At 40.1% G+C, this 24703-nt stretch overlaps 1 protein-coding gene across 1 annotated transcript; it reads left to right on the top strand.

Moving 5' to 3' along the window:
- Positions 1-670: 670 nt before the first annotated feature.
- Positions 671-21695, top strand: LOC138979079 (tyrosine-protein phosphatase non-receptor type 9-like). Its single transcript, XM_070351894.1, has 12 exons — positions 671-730; positions 6371-6514; positions 6738-6827; positions 7296-7420; positions 7996-8101; positions 9903-10013; positions 10504-11168; positions 13104-13264; positions 13600-13678; positions 15511-15661; positions 16159-16363; positions 16998-21695. The coding sequence occupies exons 1-12, from the start codon at positions 698-700 to the stop codon at positions 17222-17224; spliced, it is 2097 nt and encodes a 698-aa protein (XP_070207995.1). The 5' UTR covers positions 671-697; the 3' UTR covers positions 17225-21695.
- Positions 21696-24703: the final 3008 nt, after the last annotated feature.

Here is a 24703-nt window from a genome sequence, read left to right as displayed (position 1 = left end):
TGCTCTTGCCACATCTGTTAAAAAAAAAAAAAAAAAAAAAAACACAAAACATTAACTCCTTCACAAATCGGTTGGATGAAGATATTCACATTTTAAAAATGAAATTCAATTTTGACGAATATAAATTATATATCCTGAACAAGTTATGCAGGCCTAAATAACATAAAATGTTGAAAATATCGATGGGACAATTTATTGGGTTCACGGCGTACTGCATTTGTCCCCACAAACTAAACTAAACTAAACTATAACCAAACCAAGTAACTTTTGTGACTAAACCGATGGTTAAAACTTCCTCCCCCCGATCAATTCTCCCCTGGGCTCCTTGTCGCATGATACCTGGTGGTTTCTTCCACACTCTTAGTGAGAGAGAGGGAGAAAGAGAGAGAGAAAGAGAGAGAGAGAGAGGGGTGGTAGTGATACGCTCCATGTCAGTTCACGGTGTGGGTGTGTGTGTGTCAGGATCAGGATCAATACATTGCAGGAACCTTTTTAGGTTATCATCGCAACGTGTGCGTGTGTTAACGTTTGAAAACTGTGATCTTAAGTATTTTGTGGCATATACCTTTCTTCCGCATCGGTTCTTCTCGACGAACTTTCAAAATAAACGTTTGCACTTTCGTATTCTCGGTTCCATAACCAAGTCCAGTATATCTTTAGTGGGTCTGTCTTCAAGAACTCATTTCCGCTCGGAGCTATGGCCACTCGCCTGAGCGAAGAAGAAGAAACGGTAGATATATCCCCTTTTTCTCTTTGGCTAATGTCTGTTCGAAGCTGTCATTGATAAAACAATTGATTTCACAGATTGAGTGTTGCTAATATCAGTGTTGGGTCTGGTTCAACAGCGTCTACTCATAATTTGGTCACCTGGTGAATGTGTCTGGAATCTATTTCAAGAGCCAGAGGCAGGGTTTGTGGGGTTTGTATCGCGATGAAAATAATGAGCATGAAGAAGTACGACGACGAGAGTAGCGGAAGATCCGGTCCGGCAGATCCTTGTTGGAGAGAGAGATATATATATATATATAGAGAGAGAGGGATTTCCGGGAACTTACTTGTGGGCACGTTTATAGAACTATCTTCATTTTTTAGGCGAGGAGTGGTTGGTTATAAAAACGGGTGCGTGGGTGGATCAACTCTAACATCGCCAAAAGTTACAGTTTACCTTCATATGTTAACACTGCTGACTGTATTTCTGACAAATCATTATCAAGAGGAGCTTGAATTTCTGTAATAATCAGGAGAGGTTCAACATGGCATGCCAAAGGTGTGAATGATGAATATGGCCAAGAATCTGTCAAGGAGTCTAAAAAGTGTTATACTTTTTAGACTTGTTTAAACCTCCTTAAATTTACATGAATAAACATCTCGGTATTCCTGTCCTTCAATTGCAGCATTTTATTTTCCAGTCAAGTGTTCGGTTTATCAAATATTTGCAGATAAAGCACAAATGACTATGTTACATTTACACCATAACATAATTTCAAGGTGCTGTCATTTTCTTAGGTTCAGCTTTAGGCAACTGTTTCACTATCCAATGGCTTGATGGCTGAATGTAGAGTTGATCTGTACTAAAGCAACACTTGAAAAAAGTTTCTCCTGTCTCAATATAAGCAAAATCGTTTATCCGTTAGTTACTTTACACCAAAGCCCAGAATCAAAGATACAATTCAACATTTACCTATTTACACTGTTTTTAAAACAATGAAATTCTCTATAGAAGTGCAGAAAAGGTTCCAGTAAATTTTCATGTCATTTGTTTTGCAAACCTTAACCTCAATCATCAGGGTATTACTTCATTTGAAAAAAGCACGGTCAGCGGTGTTGAAATTATTATCAAATCACCCTCTTTAAATATTTTTACACTATTTTGGTCTGCAGTTTTTTGAGTTACAAACAAGAAATCATAACAAATCCTTTTCACGATAGAATAGTCAGGTTGGTACTCCACTACGGTACCAAATGTTAATTTTACCCATGATCTGTACGTTACTTTACACCAAACAGCAAGTACAAGATACTGAATTTACATTTAATGGGCTATGCTCAAATCAGTTAAACAGTATTTCTAACTTGTTTGTTCTAAGCTACCTGTCTCAAGTCAAAATAAAGGGTTAAATTAATGGTTGTGCCTTTTTGGTTGTGTGTACATGTATCTCTACACAAAAGGATGGTGTAAAGTAACATACAGAAGGCTCCGAAGATCTGCAGGTCCATTTGAAGGGTAATTTCTCTTTCATTTAGCTCATAAACCCTCAACAGACTGTTATGTGCTGTTTTTAGCATTATTATGTGCTGCATATGGTCTCAGTAAAAAAACAAGGTGATGTATGTTACATTTACACCAAAATGTCCCAACAGTGGTCCTTCTGAGGTAAATTTTGTCATTCAGTGTGCTTGTTTTCATGTTGAAACAAAGGTTTGGTCTTGCTGGTTGTTCTTAAGCACTGATAAGTTATCTTCTGTCTCTAAAACAAATTCATTGTCATTTTCAAGTATTCTCAGGATGTACGTTACATTTACACCCTTGTCAGAAGGCCTCACTTAAGTCTCTCTACAAGCCAACAGGTGCAAGCACTAGGAATCCTGTGACCATAGTTTAACTACCAGGTGTCTGAGGTATAAGAAAACACACACTTTTGTGCATTATGGCATTATTTAAAGACTGTGACAATTAAGTAAGTTTGACCAGAAACATTTTTTTAGGCCAAAAAAAAAAATGTCTGTTTACGGTAACCCGACCGACCCTAGTTTTTAGGCCCGACCCTAATCTTTTTTTTGGATCGTCTGAGAAAAAGAAAAAAAACCGCATCCAAAATAGACAGAAGGGAGGTAAGCTCAAAGTACTGTTAGGAGTAAAGGGTCGTCACTCGTGTTACTTCCTTTCAAAATGGATGCACGCAGTGGTGTTCGTCACCCGCTAGCTGTAAAGCTTGATAAATGTTGTCATGAAAAGGATGGGGTGAAAATTATCAGTACCTATCCAGCGAGTTTTAGTATCATTAACGTTTTTCAACAGGCAAAAACAGGGATTGATGAGAAGAAATGAACTGTGAAACATCATAGAGAGGGGAGGAAAAAACAAAAGAAAAAAAAAGCCGACCTACCGACCCTATTTTTTCACCCTATGTTACCGTAAACAGACCTTTTTTTGGGGGGGGCCTTAAGATAGTTTCCCTTTTTGGCTCACGTAAGTGTAGCCTATGCGATCGTAACTTTGTCTGTCTGTGCGTGCGTGCGTGGGTATGTGCGTGTGTATGTCTGTGGTAGAAACTCTAACATTTGAAGACGTCACATTACATTGACGTCACATTATGACGTAAGAGGGTTAGACGTCACGCGAAGGAAGTACTGAAAGTCTCGGTCATTATTATTTTGAGCGCGCCGAGACTAGTTGGCAGTCGTGTCCTTGTAAGTAGGCTACATGCAGACAGACAGATCTAGATCTAGTGTCTCGCTTTCTTGCACAGTTTCACCTATGCTCTTTCTGTGTGTGTGTGTGTGTGTGTGTGTGTGATGGAGTGATTGAGTTTGTGTTACTGTTTGTCGATTTCTTACGTGAGCCTTGATGGCTTCGCCTCTTGTTTCATGATTATTTACACCAAATGTAACATACAGACCAGCTAAAAAAAACGCTCAAAATCCAAAACCTATGTTCAGATCAAACTTTCATTAATCTAACATGTTTCTCCATCCATTTCTGGATCTATTAAAAATTAGATTGAGATGATACCCTTATCAGTAACTTGGTTATTCAATGTACCATGCGTTTCGCGTAACGCCTTGTGTGCCCAAAAAGGTGCTTTTTTTCTTGAAAAAGTCAATTTTCTCAGCATCCAGATGACTAACAGACATAAATTTGGTATGGATAGAATCTGCACGAGGAATACTTCATAACTGTATTGTTTATATTGTAGTCATATAATAAATAACAGAATAAAATACAAAGTAATAAAAGTATCCAGAACAGGATTTTTGCATTTGGACACCTTGACAGATTCCTGACCAATATATTGAACAGGTTTGTATACAGTCTGTGAGAAGGAATTTTTCCTCACACATAAAGTGACATATATATATATTTGAATTTTGATATAGACACCAGTGTTTTCTAGCCTTATAGTAAAAGCAGCCCTTCAGAAAAGAGAGGAAGGAAAGAAAAGCTGAGAGAGTTATTATAAATGTTGCCCGCAAACATTATAAGATGTTTGGTGGCTTGTTGACAGACCAGCTTTTTTGTTGGTCCAAGGGGACCATATCGTCTTTTGTTTCATCTTTATCGACCAAGGCCGAAGGCCGTGGTTGATAAATATGAGACAAAAGGCGATATGCTCCCCGAGGACCAACAACAAAATGCTGGTCTGACGACAAGCCACCAAACATCGTTTTTGTCATCATTTTGGTTGTGCAACAAAATGCACAATAACCCACAGGGAGACGAATTTTTAGAATCCAACTCCGGGCCACAAAGCATCGTCACAGTAGCTCGAGATAACACGTCAACCTTGGATGTGACGTCAAACGTAGCTTGTTGACGCTTTTCTTCCAGTCTGAAAATTTACAGAGCTGCGATCATACGTGTGAGTTCAGTAAGTGTTGAGCATATTTCTTTTCTTTTTAAGTGTTTATGACTTTTCGTTGTGGATTTTGCGATTACAGAGATAAGTTGCAAATTGACCATGAGTCGCCGCAGTAATTATCAACATTGATTGGGTCTTTGAGAGTGAATGCTTACAATCGTTGTCCTCGGAAACACAAATCGAAAGCCGCGATGGTTCCACCCATCAAACAATCAGCCTGATCGGCTTTTACTTTGACAATCCACATTTCACCTGAAAGCTCAAACCCATTCACCACCTCGATTTATTGCATGGGGAACATGAGATTTATTTCCCAGGTGTTTGTGAATGAAAACTCATAAAAATGATGACAAAATTATTTGTTAAGTATGTATTCGGTCAGTAGGGTTCGGCCAATAGGCATTCAGTCAATAGGGGGTGGAACTTCAGAAAGAGGTGATTTTTCATGAGAGATAGCTTTGCTGAATTGATGCTGATATTGATAGTTTCTGTGTTATTTACCTAATACTACATCAATCACAGCCCTTCTAATTAACTTTGCCTGTTAATGTTATATAAATCAGACAAACACGCACATGCAGTGACACACTCAAACATACATAAATATATATATACCTAGGCACACAGAGTAAAGATTCCTGAGCAGTATTAAATTATTCATTTGGTATTACAATGAAGATATTGCTGATAGAAGTACAATACTATCAACCTGCCACTGAATTCAAGAAGTAGGGCAGTTGAAGTAGCCAAGACCGGTGAAGGAAAATAATGCTGATTTTGCAAGGGTCAAGGTAATGTAATTAGTCAATTGTGGATAGCTAGAATTACAGAGCTCTTGAAAACTGGAGTATCGTATCATGAGTCAGACACTGACTGCCTAAATTGTGTATCTGGTGCATAAATCAGAGAGCAGTATGGCCTTCTTCATACATCATTTCACAAACTTGTTACAAACTGATGCGTGTTATTTTGCCTATGTGTATGGTTATTATTATATGAAGTCTTTATACATTTAAACCCCCCCCCGCGGGTTAGGGGTAAGAATTTACCCGATGCTCCCCAGCATGTCGTAAGAGGCGACTAACGGATTCTGTTTCTCCTTTTACCCTTGTTAAGTGTTTCTTGTATAGAATATAGTCAATTTTTGTAAAGATTTTAGTCAAGCAGTATGTAAGAAATGTTAAGTCCTTTGTACTGGAAACTTGCATTCTCCCAGTAAGGTAATATATTGTACTACGTTGCAAGCCCCTGGAGCAAATTTTTGATTAGTGCTTTTGTGAACAAGAAACAATTGACAAGTGGCTCTATCCCATCTCCCCCCCTTTCCCCGTCGCGATATAACCTTCGTGGTTGAAAACGACGTTAAACACCAAATAAAGAAAGATTATACATTTAAAAGCAGTCTGTGAATGCTGTGTTTAGATGTGCTCTGGCTTTTTGTGTATTTGAGCTGTAAGTTTACCTACAAGTTGGGTGTGGGATGGGCCAATGGTCCATCACTTTCAGACCCTAGGATTACAGGTACCAATTTAGGTCAACTCACGTTGCAGATCACACTATTCAAACAGGGAAGTTAGGAAACTTTCTCTGCAAAGATAGTAACATTGTCTGATGTTGTTTCTCAACTGTGGTGTATTGGATTTGAAAAAGGACTTCATGAGTTCTTTTACCTGAAAATTAGCTTGCACTCAAGAAATCCTGAAAATCAGCTTCTGTGGACGTAATATAAAATATAATTGTGATTTTATTCTGGAAAGCAACGCGGTTTTGTTGTCTTGTTTGTTGTGCAGGTGGTCCAGCAGTTTTTGGAGGCAGTGAACAATGAGCGAGTGAAGCAGCACAGAGCCCCAGTACTATGGAACACCGCCATCAAGTTTTTGATGGCCAGGAAGTTTGACCTGAAGAGAGCTTGTGAATTGTTCTTTGCACATGAGGTGAGCACACCTGTCTTTTTTACATTTAGTCAAGTTTGCACGATATGGTTTAACATGGACCGGGAATTTAGACGAGGGTGGTGGCATGCGTGTGTGTGCATGCATGTGGTGGCATGCGTGTGTGTAGGGTGATTCCCGAAAAACTACTGGGCAGATCCTCATGAAACTTCACGCGTACATGTATACAAATATGTATAAATTGTGTTTTAAATCACATCTACAGGCAACCAGAGAAAGGGAAGACCTGCAGTTTGTAGATCCATCAGACAGACAACTTCAGCGTGAGATAAACACAGAAAAGTTCACGGTTCTGGTAAGTTGTTTGTATTTAAATATTATGTTTGTTTTGCTTCCTTTTTATATATATGAGGGTGGTGTGGGTGTGTGTGCATCACTTGTGTGTCTATGCATGGATTTGAAATCAAATGATGACATAATTAATGTACAAATAACACTTGTTCAGGATAGGCTCAGCTTCAGTAGAAATTACGAGAACTATGTTTTATTGCTCTTGAAAAAACAGGAAGTAGAAAGATTGCAGATAGAATATGCTGCATAAAATTCTCAAGGATCATTTATTCTTTTCTTTTTTATTTCCTTCTCAAAGAATCGTAATTTTTGTGAAAATGTTAAATTGACAACGCCCGTTTTTCTTTTGCTAACCAGCCACCCTCTGTGTGTGTGTGTGGGTTTGTGTGTGTGTGTGTATGTATGTGTGTGTGTGGGTTTGTGTGTGTGTGGGTTTGTGTGTGTGTGTGGGTTTGTGTGTGTGTGTTTCCAGCCTGGGCGCGACAGATCCGGAGCAGCGCTTGCTTTGTTTATAGCACGTCTTCACCACCCTCCACAGACCACGCACCAGATTGTCTTGAAAGGCTTAATTTACCAGTTAGATGCAGCGCTTGAAAGGTGAACTTGTGGTTAAATGTGCACTTTAAAGTAATCTCTTTGTGCTTGTGATAGTAAGTGGTAGGAAAGTTTCAAGAAGAATAGCAAGCAAATACAGTCAAACCTGTCTATTACGACTGACCGAAAGTGTTTGTTATATAGACAGGTGGTCCCTACAAAAAGGTGAATCATTGAGAACAAAACCTCGCGGGGAGGTCATAATGGGCAGGTTGTCGTAATGGAGAAATGGTCAACAAGGCAGGTTTGATTGTAAAATGTTAGAAACCAGTATCAGAATGTCTTTGTTGAAAATGTTTTGGAAGAACAGAGACATCTTTAACAGATTGAGCAACATTTTGTACACTCCTTTGGTTGATATTGATAATGATAAGGGAATAAATGTTAATAGAAAATGGATGTGATGAAGCTGTGAGATTCAAACGTTCAAATAATTTTTTTTTTTTTAAAGGGTGGGGTACTGATTGGCAAGTCTGGTGCGGCTGTACAGTTTTGCTTTTGCTCATAAGTTGATTTTAGCAGCAGTTGTGTGCTGAATCAGAAGTGGTAAATAAGCTTGCACTTTCAATTTTTTGCAGTTATGATACTCAGCGCAATGGATTGGTGTTCGTCTATGATATGACAGATTCGAAATACGCTAACTTTGATTACGATCTTAGCATCAAGATTCTTTCACTTCTGAAGGTGAGATTTTGGAAGAGAGAGCGAGAGAGAAAGAAATAGAGCAGACCTGTTTACCAGTACGATTTGGGCGTATTTTGTACGCCAAATTATTATCGGTACGCAAATACGCGACACACGCACAAAATACGCCTAAGAAAAAGTCTAGAATACGTTTTCCAGTGTTGGTGTGCTGATTACGGAATGGTACAACTGATACCGGTTTTGGTCGAAGGGAGATAACCATGACAGCGAGTCTTCAGCTGTGGAAACCTTGTTCAGTTGTTGGCACGTGCGATCGTCTGGACAATCGTGTCAAAATGAAGCGGGAAAATGTGCCAGTTTCGGATGACTGTACCAAGTCTAAACAGCAGAAGCAGCAGATTTTCTTGGAGAAATATAAGAAAGAGCCAGGAATTGTGGAGTCTACTATGAGAAAAAGTCATGCACACTGCAAGTATTGTAAATCAGATTTCTCCATTGCCCATGCTGGGAAATATGACATCGAACGACACTGCAGTTCCAAAACTCACCTGGACAAGGTTGCTGCAAAGAAATCCGCTGAAAGCTGTCAAGGAATTATGAAGTTCATTCATGCAAAGCAAATCCTGCCAGAAGAAAAGGCTGTAGTCCGCGCTGAAGCAATGTTTTCTGAGATGATTGTAAAAATGAACTTGCCACTGTCAACCGCAGATGTTATTTCACGAACTTCATCTTTTCATTATCAATCTGATTGGAAGACACTGGTTATAATGCTATAAACTGACAGGTAAATAAAATAGTTTTATCCCTGTCTTCTTCTTCTTCTTCTTCGTTCATGGGCTTAGACTCCCACGTTCACTCATGTTTTAAGCACAAGTGGAGTTGTACGTGTATGACCGTTTTTATCCCGCCATTCAGGCAGCATACGCCGATTTCGGGGGAGGTATGCTGGGTATTTTCGTGTTTCTATAACCCACCGAACTCTGACATGGATTACAGGATCTTTTCCGTGCGCACTTGGTCTTGTGCTTGCGTGTACACACGAAGGGGGTTAAGTCACTAGCAGGTCTGCACATAAGTTGACCTGGGAGATCGGAAAAATCTCCACTCTGAACCCACCAGGCGGCAGTGACCGGGATTCGAACTCAAGACCTCCCGATTAGGAGGCCGACGTCTTACCACCACGCCACTGCGCCCGTCGTTTTATCCCTGTAATTCTGAAGGTGTTCACAAGACATGCTATTCTTACACAAACACGATTGCACCCACGCATACATTTTCCCCAGCCCATATGGCTTTGCTTGCAAAGTACACCAACTTTTTGAAAAATACACTCAACTTTTTGGGAAAGTACTCTTGCCTCGGGTTTAGGGTAAACAGGTTTGAATAGAGGGAAGGAGAGAGAGAGTTTGTTTATATGTGTGATGTGTGTTTGTGTGTGTGTGTGTGCGTGCGTGCGTGTGTAATGAAAGTTTGTGATTTCTGAGAGTTTGTGTAGACTTTGCAAGTGCAGTGGAGTTGTCATTTGACGTGCATATGATGTAATGCAACACTTCAGCAACTTTCCTCACTCTTCTTTTTTCTTCTTCCTTAATCTGTTGAAACCGGCCAGCAGCAGCTAACTAAGAGGATTAATCCTGAGCAGGAAAGAAACGTTTGAAATTAACTAGTAACCAAGTTCTAGGGTTGTCACGTATCAGCTAGACTACATAATTGATACAGTTACACTGAAAAGTTCCCATGCTGCTGTAGCGGTTGTTTCTTCTCCTTCGTTTTTACATTGTGTTTCTGTTTATGATTGGGCTTCTTATTGTTAGTATCATAATTTGATGTTCTCTTCCAGGGAGCATATCCGGCGCGACTAAAGAGAGTTCTTATAGTAACTGCGCCACTGTGGTTCAAAGCACCTTTTAAAATCCTGCGCCTCTTTGTCAAAGAAAAACTGAGAGACAGAGTAAGTCTGACTGATTTTACTTCTGGATTGTTGAAATGAATTACCAATATATACATTTACTGGTATGAAAGTCTGCAGAAATTGTTTTGAAATGTAGACTCGGAATCTGTGAGTACTTAGTGGTTTAGATAGTACATTAGCTGAAAAACTTTGTTTATTATACTGTTAATTAATGGATATAGGGCAGCTATATATAGCAGAATAGCAGAATTTCCATTTGAATGCTCATGTGATTAGCCTTGCCTGTGACTTAATGCTGGAGATAGTTGTCGATGTCTGTGTGCGTTTTGTTTAAAATGTCTTCAGATTTCATTTGTGGTCTCCAAATATCTTGCTTGGTCCACACGCACGAACACACACACACACACTTAAAACACACACATACTAACACACACACTCTGACATTCTTTCAGTTGTTCACAAAACTTGAATATGTAGTGCTCATAAACACACCTGTAGTACATGAAACTATAGCAATTTTTTTCTCCAGGTGTACACTGTTAACCTGAACGAGCTGAGCCAGTACGTGCCCAGAGAGTTTCTGCCCAAGGCGCTAGGCGGCAACCAGGCCTCTGTGCACCCAGTGTGGCTTCAGCTGTGTCGCCAGGTGGCCTCAGGTTTGCAGCCAGACATGGACTCCTACTTCATCACCCCCAAGGTCTCCAACGTCAGTAGGGGGTCGTGTAGCTCCGTCACCCAGTCCTACTCCAGCGACACTGACCCCCACATCAGTGACCTTGACTCCGAGAGCTCCAAAGACACTGTGCACGAGAAGCACAACCACGAGGATCGTGAGAAAGAGAAGGGAGATGCTGACGATGTGACTCTGGAAAAAGACAAAGACGATGTCATCGCTAATAAGAAGAGGAAATCCTCTACCGCTCGACGTAATTCTGAATCTCGCAAGCGCACCTCGGAATTGGCGATGTTTGACGACTCACAGAGGGACGTTCAGTCGGAGGAGCTTCCTCGCAAAAAGCGCCCTCTATCCTCAGGGTCCAATATTCTGGATGACTCCATTCACATGCCAGAGAGCACGGGGCTGACCATTGAGCAGTTGGTAGAACATGTGAGAACTGTGAAGAAGAAAGGACTGTTCAACGAGTACGCTCACATTCGTATGGAGCCTCACGCTGGCACTTTCAATCACTCAAGGTTGTAGGCATGATTCTGGCTTTTCTTTCACTGTCTATTCAGTAGCTAGAGCTCGTTTGAGTATTTTATGGCTTTTTGCCTGTACCAGTAGTGAATGAATTTCTCTTTGATTGATATCTGATTGACCTAATAACTTTTGTGTTGGGATTGTAGATTCTTTCATACTTTCTTTGCTGTGTGATCTGGGATAATTGATACTTTTTGTGGCAGTTGGTGCTTGTGGTTTTAGTATGCTAAACTTTCTATCTGAATGTGAGTAAAGAACAAAATTAAAGATGTCTAGTTTGCGCAAAGATACAGTTCGAATGGAACTTTGTATAGGTTTTGATACTAATAGAGTATTTTGAAGGGCATGTGGACTGGGTGGCCGAGTGATAACGCACTTGCGCTCGGAAGCGAGAGGTTGCGAGTTCGACCCTGGGTCAGGGCGTTAGCAATTTTCTCCCCCCTTTCCTAACCTAGGTGGTGGGTTCAAGTGCTAGTCTTTCGGATGAGACGAAAAACCGAGGTCCCTTCGTGTACACAACATTGGGGTGTGCACGTTAAAGATCCCACGATTGACAAAAGGGTCTTTCCTGGCAAAATTGTATAGGCATAGATAAAATTGTCATCATTTTCACGAGTTTTCATTCACAAACACCTGGGAAATAAATCTCATGTTCCCCATGCAATAAATCGAGGTGGTGAATGGGTTTGAGCTTTCAGGTGAAACGTGGATTGTCAAAGTAAAAGCCAATCAGGCTGATTGTTTGATGTGTGGAACCATCGCGGCTTTGGATTTGTGTTTCCGAGGACAATGATTGTAAGCATTCACTCTCAAAGACCCAATCAATGTTGATAATTACTGCGGCGACTCATGGTCAATTTGCAACTTATCTCTGTAATCGCAAAATCCACAACGAAAAGTCATAAACACTTAAAAAGAAAAGAAATATGCTCAACACTTACTGAACTCACACGTATGATCGCAGCTCTGTAAATTTTCAGACTGGAAGAAAAGTGTCAACAAGCTACGTTTGACGTCACATACAAGGTTGACGTGTTATCTCGAGCTACTGTGACGATGCTTTGTGGCCCGTAGTTGGATTCTAAAAATTCGTCTCCCTGTGGGTTATTGTGCATTTTGTTGCACAACCAAAATGATGACAAAAACGATGTTTGGTGGCTTGTCGTCAGACCAGCATTTTGTTGTTGGTCCTCGGGGAGCATATCGCCTTTTGTCTCATATTTATCAACCGCGGCCTTCGGCCTTGGTCGATAAAGATGAAACAAAAGACGATATGGTCCCCTTGGACCAACAAAAAAGCTGGTCTGTCAACAAGCCACCAAACATCTTATAATGTCCACCAAAATACCCGTGTGACTTGGAATAATGGGCCGTGAAAAGTAGGATATGCGCCGAAATGGCTGCGATCTGCTGGCCGATGTGAATGCGTGATGTATTGTGTAAAAAAATTCCATCTCACACGGCATAAATAAATCCCTGCGCCTTGAATATGTGCGCGATACAAATTGCATTAAAAAAATTTTTTTTAAAAATAAATCCCTGCGCTTAGAACTGTACCCACAGAATATGCGCGATATAAGCCTCATATTGATTGATTGATTGACACAGGTTAGCACAGTGAAACTCCCCGTTTAAGATCTCCAACAGTTTGAGAAAATCATGTGGTGGTAAAAAATCTAAAAAATCTGAGAAAGCAAGGTCTTAAAAGAACGAGCAGTCAGTGCCGATGGAACTGCCCCTTAATTCAAATTTTACCCTCATCTCCACAAAGTAACTTTGTGTACAGTTGTTTGATGCAAAGAAAATAGTGCAGATGTGGATTTGTTTTCTGTATTTTAATGACATTTCTCAAAAGTGCAAAAAGCTATTTTGCATGAATTCATGACGCAGTTGTTACTTATGGTAATTGATTTTGTTATCTTTCACAGGGCGAGACACAATCTGCCTAAGAATCGCTACACAGATGTTCTGTGCTACGACCACTCTCGTGTCATTCTGCCTTTGACCGATGGCGACCCGTCATCAGACTACATTAATGCAAACTACGTTGATGGCTACATGCAGAAGAATGCTTACATTTGTACTCAGGGTAAGAGGGTGCATGCGGAATGTGTTTGTGTGTGAGACTGCTGATGCTTAGTATTACAGCTCTTTGTTTTAAAATGATCTGTCAAAGGGTTAATTATGATTGTTTTTTGGATGGGGTTTTGTTTGGAAATGCAGTTAAAAACTGAATCTTCTCAGTAGGTTAGACCTTGTAGTGTAACTGTTGCTTTGGCAGTGATCATAGTCTGAACATTTTGTCACCCACAGAGATGAAATTATAATTTGCACGTATTTGTGAGAAAAAAAAACACCACAGAAATTAAATTGATTTTTTTTAAACTGTTGGAATCAGCAATGTTCTGATGATTCTTTTTGCAGGACCTCTTCCAAAGACTTTTGTCGACTTCTGGCAAATGGTCTGGCATCAACAGTGCCTCGTGATCGTCATGACAACCAGGTTAGTAAATTTCATCTTCCGAAACACCTGTGGTTGGTTTTTGATACACAAGCTACCTGTGGTTTTCAAACATGCTTGTTGCTGTTTGTTTGTTTGTTCGTTCATGGGCTGAAACTCCCACGGCTTTTACGTGTATGACCGTTTTTACCCCGCCATTTAGGCAGCCATACGCCGCTTTCGGAGGAAGCATGCTGGGTATTTTCGTGTTTCTATAACCCACCGAACTCTGACATGGATTACAGGATTTTTTCGTGCGCACTTGGTCTTGTGCTTGCGTGTACACACGGGGGTGTTCGGACACCGAGGAGAGTCTGCACACAAAGTTGACTCTGAGAAATAAATCTCTCGCCGAATGTGGGGACGAACTCACGCTGACAGCGGCCAACTGGATACAAATCCAGCGCGCTACCGACTGACCTACATCCCCGCCCTGCTTGTTGCTGTGAAGCAGCAGATGTATCTGTACGATTTCCTAATTGTACAATAGACCATGTTCGGAAATAACTCTGTCAGGATTTTCATCTGTCTGATAGAGTAACAGCCCCTTTACAAGGACAAGCTTTACAAAACGAGGCAAAGCATGTACCACGCTTCCGATTGGCTTTATCCTGCGATCCTGACGAACATCTAACTCTGATGTGTATGTTATGCAGTGTGTGCACAATATGATACCCCTTTCTTCCGGAAATCAGCATTCACGAGTTCATCAGAGTTCATGATTTGTTGCGGCAATGATTTCTGGCCCTGGGGTCACATGAGTTTGGCTTGAGGTCACCTTTGTTTATGAAAACACATGTGCTTAGCGATCACGTCCAGTGATCAGCAAGCTATCAGCGGCGAAGGGTAACTCCGGTGTGCATATTTTTTCAAGAAAAGGGTATCATATTGTTCGTCATGATCGCAGGATAAAGCCAATGAGATTATGGTACAAGCTTCGGCTTGTTTTTAAAAGCTTGTCCTTGTAAAAGGGGCTCTTACTCTTTTACACTGCTTAAAAATCCTGACAGAGATATTTCTGAAAAACGTCTATTTTTCCCATGCTAAATGATAAGGGAACATATATAAGTTTGAAAGTAGGTGAATACTTTTGGTTATAATTCAAGGAAAACATCTCCCACTGCAGATCTGATTTTTGAAACTGGGTACTTGCTTGAGAAAAAGGGACAATCGTGAGGGAACAACTTGGATTTGTCATAGTGCCGTCATAAAAGTTTCATGGTGAAGTCAATCAATCAATCAATATGAGGCTTATATCGCGCGTATTCCGTGGGTACAGTTCTAAGCGCAGGGATTTCTTTTTTTATTTTTTATTTTAATTTTATGCGATTTATATCGCGCACATATTCAAGGCGCAGGGATTTATTTATACCGTGTGAGATGGAATTTTGTTACACAATACATCACGCATTCACATCGGCCAGCAGATCGCAGCCATTTCGGCGCATATCCTACTTTTCACGGCCTATTATTCTATGTCACACGTGTATTTTGGTGGACATTTTTATCTATGCCTATACAATTTTGCAAGGAAAGACCCTTTTGTCAATCGTGGGATCTTTAACGTGCACACCCCAATGTAGTGTACACGAAGTGACCTCGTTTTTTTGTCTCATCCGAAAGACTAGCACTTGAACCCACCACCTAGGTTAGGAAAGGGGGGAGAAAATTGCTAACACCCTGACCCAGGGTCGAACTCGCAACCTCTCGCTTCCGAGCGGAAGTGTGCTTGTGTTGTCATTTCAGAGATTTGCATAGATTAGGGAAAGTATGTGCTTCTTCACATATTGGTTGAATTTGTAATGAGCGTTTTAATGTGCTCTTTTATGTTGCAGAACAATTGAACGCCAGCGAATGAAGTGTGGACAGTACTGGCCAAACGAAGAACACACAGATGAACAGTTTGAAGAATTCATTGTCTATAACAACTCCATACAGTCTTTCAAGAACTACACAGTCACGAAGCTTATTCTGCACAACACAAATGTAAATATTGTACTCTTTTCTTCCATGGCATTTAGTTTGATGGATGTGCAACTGAACGAATTATGTCCTAATTGGGTTCTTAAATCAGTGTGCATTAAAGAGGAAGAGTAGATTGAAAACAAAGTTATAGCACACCTTTATGAAAATAAATAAATTGCATTGCTGACGATCACAGTTGTATTTTCTGCCAGCAGTAAATTGTATAGGTGTGGCAGAATTTTGAGGAAATGTAACTGTTTGATTGTGGTGTATCTTGGTATCCTTGTGAGTATTGTTTGTTTCCAGGGGCAGGCTTCCCACCCCAGTAACTCGCTCTTTTTATGTTGCTCTGACACTTGTTCTCACTTTTTGCTGCTTAATTTTCAAATAAGGATTGCTCAGTTGACTTCTTTGTTCAAATATTCGGCCTGATAATGTGTGGATTTGTATCAGCTGTTTTCTATGTTGTTCCTGGCATATCTCAATCCACATTGTGTCTGATTTGATGCTCTTTCCAGACTGGGGAATCAAGGGAAATCACACACCTACAGTTTACCAGCTGGCCAGACTATGGGGTCCCCCCCGCCACTGGCTTCCTGGATTTCCTGTTTCACGTGAGGGACGTTCAGGAGACGGCCACCAAGACTCTGGGGTCATCATGGTCGGGACACCCCTTGGGTCCTCCCATTATTGTTCACTGCAGTGCTGGCATTGGACGCACAGGTTAGTCACTCGACAATGTTTTTATGTGTGAGAATGGTTGAACATCTGCCTCCGGACAGACTGTGGGAACTACATTTCAAGCTGTGGAAAATGCCACACGTTCGAGAAAATAGCATTTTGTAACTTTAGTTTAAGTGCAATTTCTATACTAGATCATTCTGGACATGTAGTTTTCTGTTGTACTTTTAGTCTATCTGAGGTTTCATGTCTGCATTTCAAAAGTAGAGGCTTTACAACATGGTGTATGCATGGAAAAGAATATTCTATTTATAAATATTAACACTTGATTTCCATTAACCTGGGTGTACAAGTGGATGGCCACAAAACAACATTCTCAACAGCCACACCCATACACAGCCCCTGGCAAAGGGATGCAATGTAGCTTCCCTACTACTCTCAATATTATGCACATTTTCAAACTAGTATACTGACATTGCCCTTTCTACTTTGGCTTGGAGAAAGTCCAAAATGTACCATTTTTAGCTCCTTCTTTACACTGACTGTGTGTGTGTGTGTGTGGGTGTGTGTGTGGGTGTGGGTGTGTGTGTGTGTGTGTGTGTGTGTGTGTGTGTGCCTGCATGGGCGCGTTATTGCAGGCATACTCATTTGATCACAATTGTTTCTTTGTGTGCAGGCACATTTGCCACAATCGACATTTCATTGCGGCGTCTGGAGGACATCAGCACAGTTGACATCCCTGCCACGGTTCGACGCATCCGAAGTCAGCGTGCCTTCAGCATTCAGATGCCAGACCAGTATGTGTTCTGCCATCTGGGCATCATCGAACACGCCATGCGGACTGGGCTTATCAAGGAGATTGAGCCTCTCATACTGGACGACAGTGACAGCGAGAGTGAATAATGCTGTAGTTTCCAGGTTCTGTTGCCAAATTAAATGTGAAGATTAGTTGTTGTTCTGTTGGTGAGGACATTCAAGCTCTGTGGCCATCTGGTGACAAAAGTTTTGCTTTCTGGGCATGAGAAAGGAAACATGATTGAAGGTGTTTTGAGTCATGGAGGGGAAAAATGAAAAGGCAGGTGCAGACAGAGTGTCCATTTGTTTCGCTATCTTTTTTCTACTTTACGACCAGATCTACCATCAGATGATGGAGAAAGTGACAGTTCGTGAATCTGTTCAGTGACAGTGAACGTTTGTTGCCATGGCAAAACCTCAGCACTTTTGCGTGGGTGCTGAAGACAGGGATCTTTTGGAAACATTTTCTCTTTGTGTTGTCTGCAGTTCAGCTGACCTTGCAAAGAAGATAGCACATGCCTTCGTTTTCTCCAGCTGCGATACATTTTGATTATGCTGTTGAGAAAGGAGAACCCCTGACAACTTTTATCTAATTTGCTAATGCAGAAAAACTGTTTTCACAGCATGGTATTTCAACAACTTTCATCATCTTGAAGAATGGAACTGGCATGCTACACAGTCAAGGAATGGAAGTCCTAATTCTTTCTGAATCTTCACCAAACTTGTTAGAAATGGACAGCGCACATGGTTGAACAAAACTCCCAAAGGGGGCAACATCCAATCCACATAGACAACAAAAGAAAGAACAGAGTTTTTCCTCAAAGTTGAAGAAATAAAGGAAAGTAAGCACTCTAAATATAGCAAGACAGTGTTCGTTATGCCAAAACCGTGAACTTAGTAGAATAAGAAGCATTGAAATGAACAAATGACTTTCATCGTCAAACCCGGCATGAGAAAACTTTAAACTCTTAATTCCTGCTGTTGTTTATATAGACAATTTGCGGAAATAACTGTCAGGATTTCAGTGGTCTGGTAGAGTAAGAGCCCTTAATGCATCAGAGTTAGTTGTTCATCCCAATGGCAGGATAAACCTGATCGGAAGCGTGGAACATGCTCCAGATGTTGTGAAAAGCTTGTCCAAGGTAAAGGGGCTCTTACTCTTCCAGACCGCTGAAAATCCTGAAAGTTATTTTCGAAAATCACCTAGCGCTTACATCCCCTTGTTTTCAAAATCTTGTCAGCGCTCTGCTTCACTTGGTTACGTGTCAAACAACGTTGCACTGATTACTTGCTTGTTTGCATCAGGCACTGACTCTTCGTTCACAAATGTGTGGATTTTTGTCAAGCATGCTGGGATTTTTGGCATGCCAGCTACGACTTGAAGATAAGCACTGAGTGCAGAGGCAGAGCACTTGAAGTCAAACAGTGAGAGCAGGAAAATCTTATGAGTCATATATATACAGTTTACAAGTTATCTTCATTGACTGTGGCATTACTTTTTTGGTTGGCACTGCGGCTACGTAAACACTTCCTAATTATGAGCATTACTATGACAGGGTGAGAAAAAAGAAAATGAATCTTGGATTTTTTTGTAATAGAAATTGTGTTCTAGCATCTGTTGTTCAGGTTAATAATTTAATATGATTTGTTTGTGCATTTCTTTGTCATGCCCGAATCGCTTGTTAAAATGTTGGTGTGGTTTGTTTCAACCCTCTTGGCTGTGGCCAAGATACACTTATTTCACACACACATGTAAGAACACTTCTCTGTGCACTGTCTGATTTTGTGGATGGATGCTTGTAACTTCTTGTGAGTTTGATCACTTTACTTATACTAGCCATTTTCCTTATTGCTGTACTTTTCGAAGCTTCTTTAGTCTAAGCACAATGAGTTTTATCTGCTGCTGAATGAAATCAAAAGGGGGAGAGAGAGGAGGAAAATGTACAGCTGTTTTTCATATGTTTAAAATAACATTGTGTTGGTAAGTATAAATAAATAAGAAAATTATTATAAATTTTCATGATTTGTTACATTGTAGTCATTTTCAGTATCTTAATTTACAAACTTTGTTCTTGCTTTTTTTTTTTTTTTTTACAGTACTCCTGTGTTGAGACTGATAGGCACCTGAGAAAAGTAGGAAAGAGTGAGTCATATAACAGAGGTTCATTTCATGACTGTTAATGTTATAGTTATACAGCTTCTCCAAAAATTATTGAGAATTACCATTTTGCTTATGGTAAGCAGAAAATCCATTATACAGAGAAACCTCTGGTATGTTATGCAAGAAGATTATTTTCTCTGAAAAGATAAATGATATGAATAATTATTAAGAAATTATGTTTTGGTCAGACTGCACTCTACTTTTCAAGTCTTCATTGTGATTGATTTTTGCAGTCAAAATATTCAATGAAAAAGGCCCCTAAATTCTTCAAAATAGAGGTGCAGTTCGAGGCCGATGTCTGCTCTTTAATCATAGGTCATTATTTAAAATCAAAAGACGCGTTGGAACTGTGTATCTACACAAGGTGAAAGCGTGAATATTGGTCTCCCTATTTTCGGGAATTGCAATGTTTCGCGAGACTGTCCTTTTCTTAGCTTGTTCATACCTACTGTATGTTTTTGAACATTCTTTGGTAAAAACCCATTCATGCAAAAAACATGTGTGTATGTGGGAGTTTCAGCCCATGAACGCAGAAGAAGAAGAAGAACATTCTTCATACTAAGGTACCATCCTTCTCGTGTAAACAATCCAGCTCAGCATCTCAGATCTATCCAGGCTTTTACGCAGGGTAAGACCATCCCTCCACTTGCACTCATTCCCAAAATCAACATCCTGGCTGCTTCCTGTGGGGAGTGGGAATTTATGATGAATTATGCTGATTAACACTTTCTACCCCACCTATGTTGACCAAGTTTTTTTTAGCCGAGACCAGCTGTGCTGCAGCAGGTCACTCAGAATTGTAGTAACTGTGTAGTAACTGTATCAACACGCTGGAATGCAGGCGTTAGATGGACGTTACAGAAGCGACTGAAGCGAACAGTCTGAGCAGATATATCCGAACCTGGTCAGATAGAGCCACATGAGTGGGTACGGATATACGGAAAGACCCTTTTGTCAATCGTGGGATCTTTAACGTGCACACCCCAATGTAGTGTACACGAAGGGACCTCGGTTTTTCGTCTCATCCGAAAGACTAGCACTTGAACCCACCACCTAGGTTAGGAAAGGGGGGAGAAAATTGCTAACGCCCTGACCCAGGGTCGAACTCGCTTCCGAACGCAAGTGCATTACCACTCGGCCACCCAATTGTTTACATGTGAAGGGCTGTACCTTTAAAACACAAAGTCGGCAAACAATATTTGCAAGTTTCAGTGGTTTTGCTTCAGCAAAAATCTCATGTCTTGCAAGTTATTTGCTCTCTTATTTCAACTCCTGTATATTGAAAATACTCTTGAATATGGTCAGACCATAGCTTTTTCGTTAGCTTCTGGTACAATGCTCCAGTAGTAAACTTTGAATTAGCAAGTTTCCTCTTTTGTTCATACATACACTCTAAAAAGCTGTTCCAGGTTTATGCTTAGTAGCTTGTGATATATGTTATTGATGCTAGTGCAAAACGTTTGTGGAAGTGTGTTGAAAAGATAGATTTTGTGCTTGTAACTGTCATGGCTGTAAACAATTTTGAGTGTATTCTTTTAATCCCACACATTGATTTGTTAAAAAAAATCAAAATGATGTGAATTTAAGCTTGCCTTGAACAGTTTTCTGTTGTTCTGTTTACATCAGAATCATTTGAGATATAATCCAACATCATTGATTGTATATATATGTACACAGATGTCTTGCCCACTCTCTAGTCTTCAGTATCACTTTTTTCATCTTGGGTAGAATTCTGCAGAACAGAAACTCAATTTTGTAATCATTTATTTTTCTGAGACATCCATTTAGTGTTAATGAATATTTAGTATGCCATATGTATGTAACTAAAAGTTGTTTGTTGTAAATATCGTTGACATTACTTTTGTGTTATGACGAGTCAGAGCAAAGCTATATTTTTCTTTCTTTTTTGTTGTTGAAGGTGTAACAAGTTACCCCCCGCGGGTTAGGGCGAAGAATTTACCCAATGCTCCCCAGCATGTCGTAAGAGGCGACTAACCGATTCTGTTTCTCCTTTTACCCTTGTTAAGTGTTTCTTGTATAGAATATAGTCATTGTTTGCCCCCCGCGGGTTAGGGGGAAGAATTTACCCGATGCTCCCCAGCATGTCGTAAGAGGCGACTAACGGATTCTGTTTCTCTTTTTATCCTTGTTAAGTGTTTCTTGTATAGAATAAAGTCAATTTTTGTAAAGATTTTTAGTCAAGCAGTATGTAAGAAATGTTAAGTCCTTTGTACTGGAAACTTGCATTCTCCCAGTAAGGTAATACATTGTACTACGTTGCAAGCCCCTGGAGCAAATTTTTGATTAGTGCTTTTGTGAACAAGAAACAATTGACAAGTGGCTCTATCCCATCTCCCCCCTTTCCCCGTCGCGATATAACCTTCGTGGTTGAAAACGACGTTAAACACCAAATAAAGATAAAGAAAGTTAATGTTTGTAAAGATTTTAGTCAAGCAGTATGTAAGAAATGTTAAGTCCTTTGTACTGGAAACTTGCATTCTCCCAGTAATGTCATATATTGTACTACGTTGCAAGCCCCTGGAGCAATTTTTTTATTAGTACTTTTGTGAACAAGAAACAATTAACAAGTGGCTCTATCCCATCCCCCCCCCCCCCCCCCCCCCCCCCTTTCCCCGTCGCGATATAACCTTGAACGGTTGAAAACGACGTTAAACACCAAATAAAGAAAGAAAGAAAGAAAGTGTAACAAGTTCATAAATCCACATATAATTTGTTGTCAGGAATGGATCGAAACACAGAACACATTGAATTATGTATGGTACCAATATTTTATGTCTTTGTCATTTTGATAGCATTGTTTTGTTTTAGTTGCTAACAGAAATACACAGTGCATATACATGTAGTTTCCTCATTGCCTGTGAAATCAAAGCAAAAATATGTGAACATCCTAAACTCTGCTTTGTGAGTATCGTTTGCTGCTAAAAAATTACAACTGCTGCTACGAGCATTTGTCACAAGTTTGTACACATTTTCTTTAAGCAGATGGTTGTTTAGCGTTTTGAAAAAATCAGATCCTCTGTTCTTATGAAAATGTACGATGTTGTGGTCTGTCCTGGCCAGTATTTGTGAAGGAGGGTAGATTGTGCATAACGAGGACTATGTCAATGTCAACAGTTACAGATTGGAAGGGATCTCATGTACATTTGTATGGACTGTAACATGTGTCTGTGACCAAGAGAATGATGGGCTTTGGCAAAGTCAACACACGAAAAGAAGATATTTGAAAGTTTTCACTTGTGTTTGTGTCCATAAACACTTCTATTGATCTGTGTATTTTTGATTTTACTGAAGCAAGTTGGACTTTTGAGTTCAGTCAAATGTATCCTGATGTCACAGAAAGTGATTTTGTGATCTCTTTCGCCTTTTTCTAAGAAACACGTGACGGTAAAAAAGATGGTTTGGAGTGTAGGAGAAAAGATTTGGAAGAAAGGAGTACCTGCGGTAGCTTTATTCAAACTTAAAGGCAGATCACTCTTAAAAATTGTGGCATGATCGTCCATCTACATCCTTCTTTTGTAAAGATATCCCCTTGATGGATAGAGTATTTAATAAGGTACTATTGAAATTGATGACATTTTATTGGTTTGATCGATGTCATGTTTAGAAGAACATTTGAACCAAAGTTTGGTCACTATGTGTTTGTACTTTACACAGACACACAGCACACATACTTTTTCTTATTGTTGTATTGTTTGGGTGTCAGAAATTGATGTTCAAGCAATGATTTCCTTTTGTTTGTAACCTTACTAGACCATTATTTACTTTTGATTTTCTGATTATAACAGACGGGTACATGTATAGTTTATGTCGGCATTAACCCCCCGTGGGTTAGGGGGAAAAATTTACCCGATGCTCCCCAGCATGTCGTAAGAGGCGACTAACGGATTCTGTTTCTCCTTTTACCCTTGTTAAGTGTTTCTTGTATAGAATATAGTCAATGTTTGTAAAAATTTTAGTCAAGCAGTATGTAAGAAATGTTAAGTCCTTTGTACTGGAAACTTGCATTCTCCCAGTAAGGTCATATATTGTACTACGTTGCAAGCCCCTGGAACAATGTTTTGATTAGTGCTTTTGTGAACAAGAAACAATTGACAAGTGGCTCTATTCCATCTCCCCCCTTCCCCCGTCGCGATATAACCTTCGTGGTTGAAAACAACGTTAAACACCAAATAAAGAAAGATGTCGGCTTTCAGGTAGGATGAAGTGGATTTACCCCCCGCAGGTTAGGGGGAAGAATTTACCCGATGCTCCCCAGCATGTCGTAAGAGGCGACTAACGGATTCTGTTTCTTTCTTTCTTTCTTTATTTGGTGTTTAACGTCGTTTTCAACCATTCAAGGTTATATCGCGACGGGGGAAGGGGGGAGATGGGATAGGGGAAAGGGGGAGATGGGATAGAGCCACTTGTTAATTGTTTCTTGTTCACAAAAGTACTAATCAAAAAATTGCTCCAGGGGCTTGCAACGTAGTACAATATATGACCTTACTGGGAGAATGCAAGTTTCCAGTACAAAGGACGTAACATTTCTTACATACTGCTTGACTAAAATCTTTACAAACATTGACTATATTCTATACAAGAAACACTTAACAAGGGTAAAAGGAGAAACAGAACCTGTTAGTCGCCTCTTACGACATGCTGGTTAGCATCGGGTAAATTCTTTCTCGTCCCAACCAATATGGGACTCCCCCTAACCCGCGGGGGGTGATTCTGTTTCTCTTTTTACCCTTGTTAAGTATTTCTTGTATAGAATATAGTCAATTTTTGTAAAGATTTTAGTCAAGCAGTATGTAAGAAATGTTAAGTCCTTTGTACTGGAAACTTGCATGCTCCCAGTAAGGTAATACATTGTACTACGTTGCAAGCCCCTGGAGCAAATTTTTGATTAGTGCTTTTGTGAACAAGAAACAAGTGGCTGTACGGTTGAAAACTACGTTAAACACCAAATAAAGAAAGAACAAGTGGCTCTATCCCATCTCCCTCCTTTCCCCGTCGCGATACAACCTTCGTGGTTAAAAACAACGTTAAACACCAAATAAAGAAAGAAAGAAAGAAGTGGATTTAAATCAAATTGAGCTTGAACAGGTGTAACATATATTAAAGGCACAGTAAGCCTCCCGTACACCATCACAGATACTGTCAGGCTTTTACACACAGTACAAACACCCTTCCATTTGAACGCTCACCGAACGGGAACATCCTGGCTGCTTTCCGTCGAGAGTGAGACATTTTCAAAGAATTTATTTTCGTGGACCGTCTGATCTACAATCAGGCGCCTCGTTTTGGCGCAAGAACTAACTTTTAAAATCTAAATAATAAATTGACAGCTTGTAACACAAACATTCTTAAATCATAAAAGATTTCTTTTTTCATCAAGACAAGATCAATACATTTTGAAGTTTTGA

Source organism: Littorina saxatilis, linkage group LG1 (assembly GCF_037325665.1).
Source record: "Littorina saxatilis isolate snail1 linkage group LG1, US_GU_Lsax_2.0, whole genome shotgun sequence".
Classification (NCBI taxonomy): domain Eukaryota; kingdom Metazoa; phylum Mollusca; class Gastropoda; order Littorinimorpha; family Littorinidae; genus Littorina; species Littorina saxatilis.
Note: the sequence above shows the minus strand (reverse complement) of the source record. Positions and strands in the feature narration are given on the sequence as shown.

Coding starts and splice junctions, on each gene's coding strand:
- LOC138979079 (XM_070351894.1), top strand. CDS start 698: ATGGCCACTCGCCTGAGCGAAGAAGAAGAAACG. Junction 731..6,370: donor TGAGCGAAGAAGAAGAAACG/GTAGATATATCC, acceptor TTTGTTGTGCAG/GTGGTCCAGCAGTTTTTGGA. Junction 16,364..16,997: donor TGCTGGCATTGGACGCACAG/GTTAGTCACTCG, acceptor CTTTGTGTGCAG/GCACATTTGCCACAATCGAC.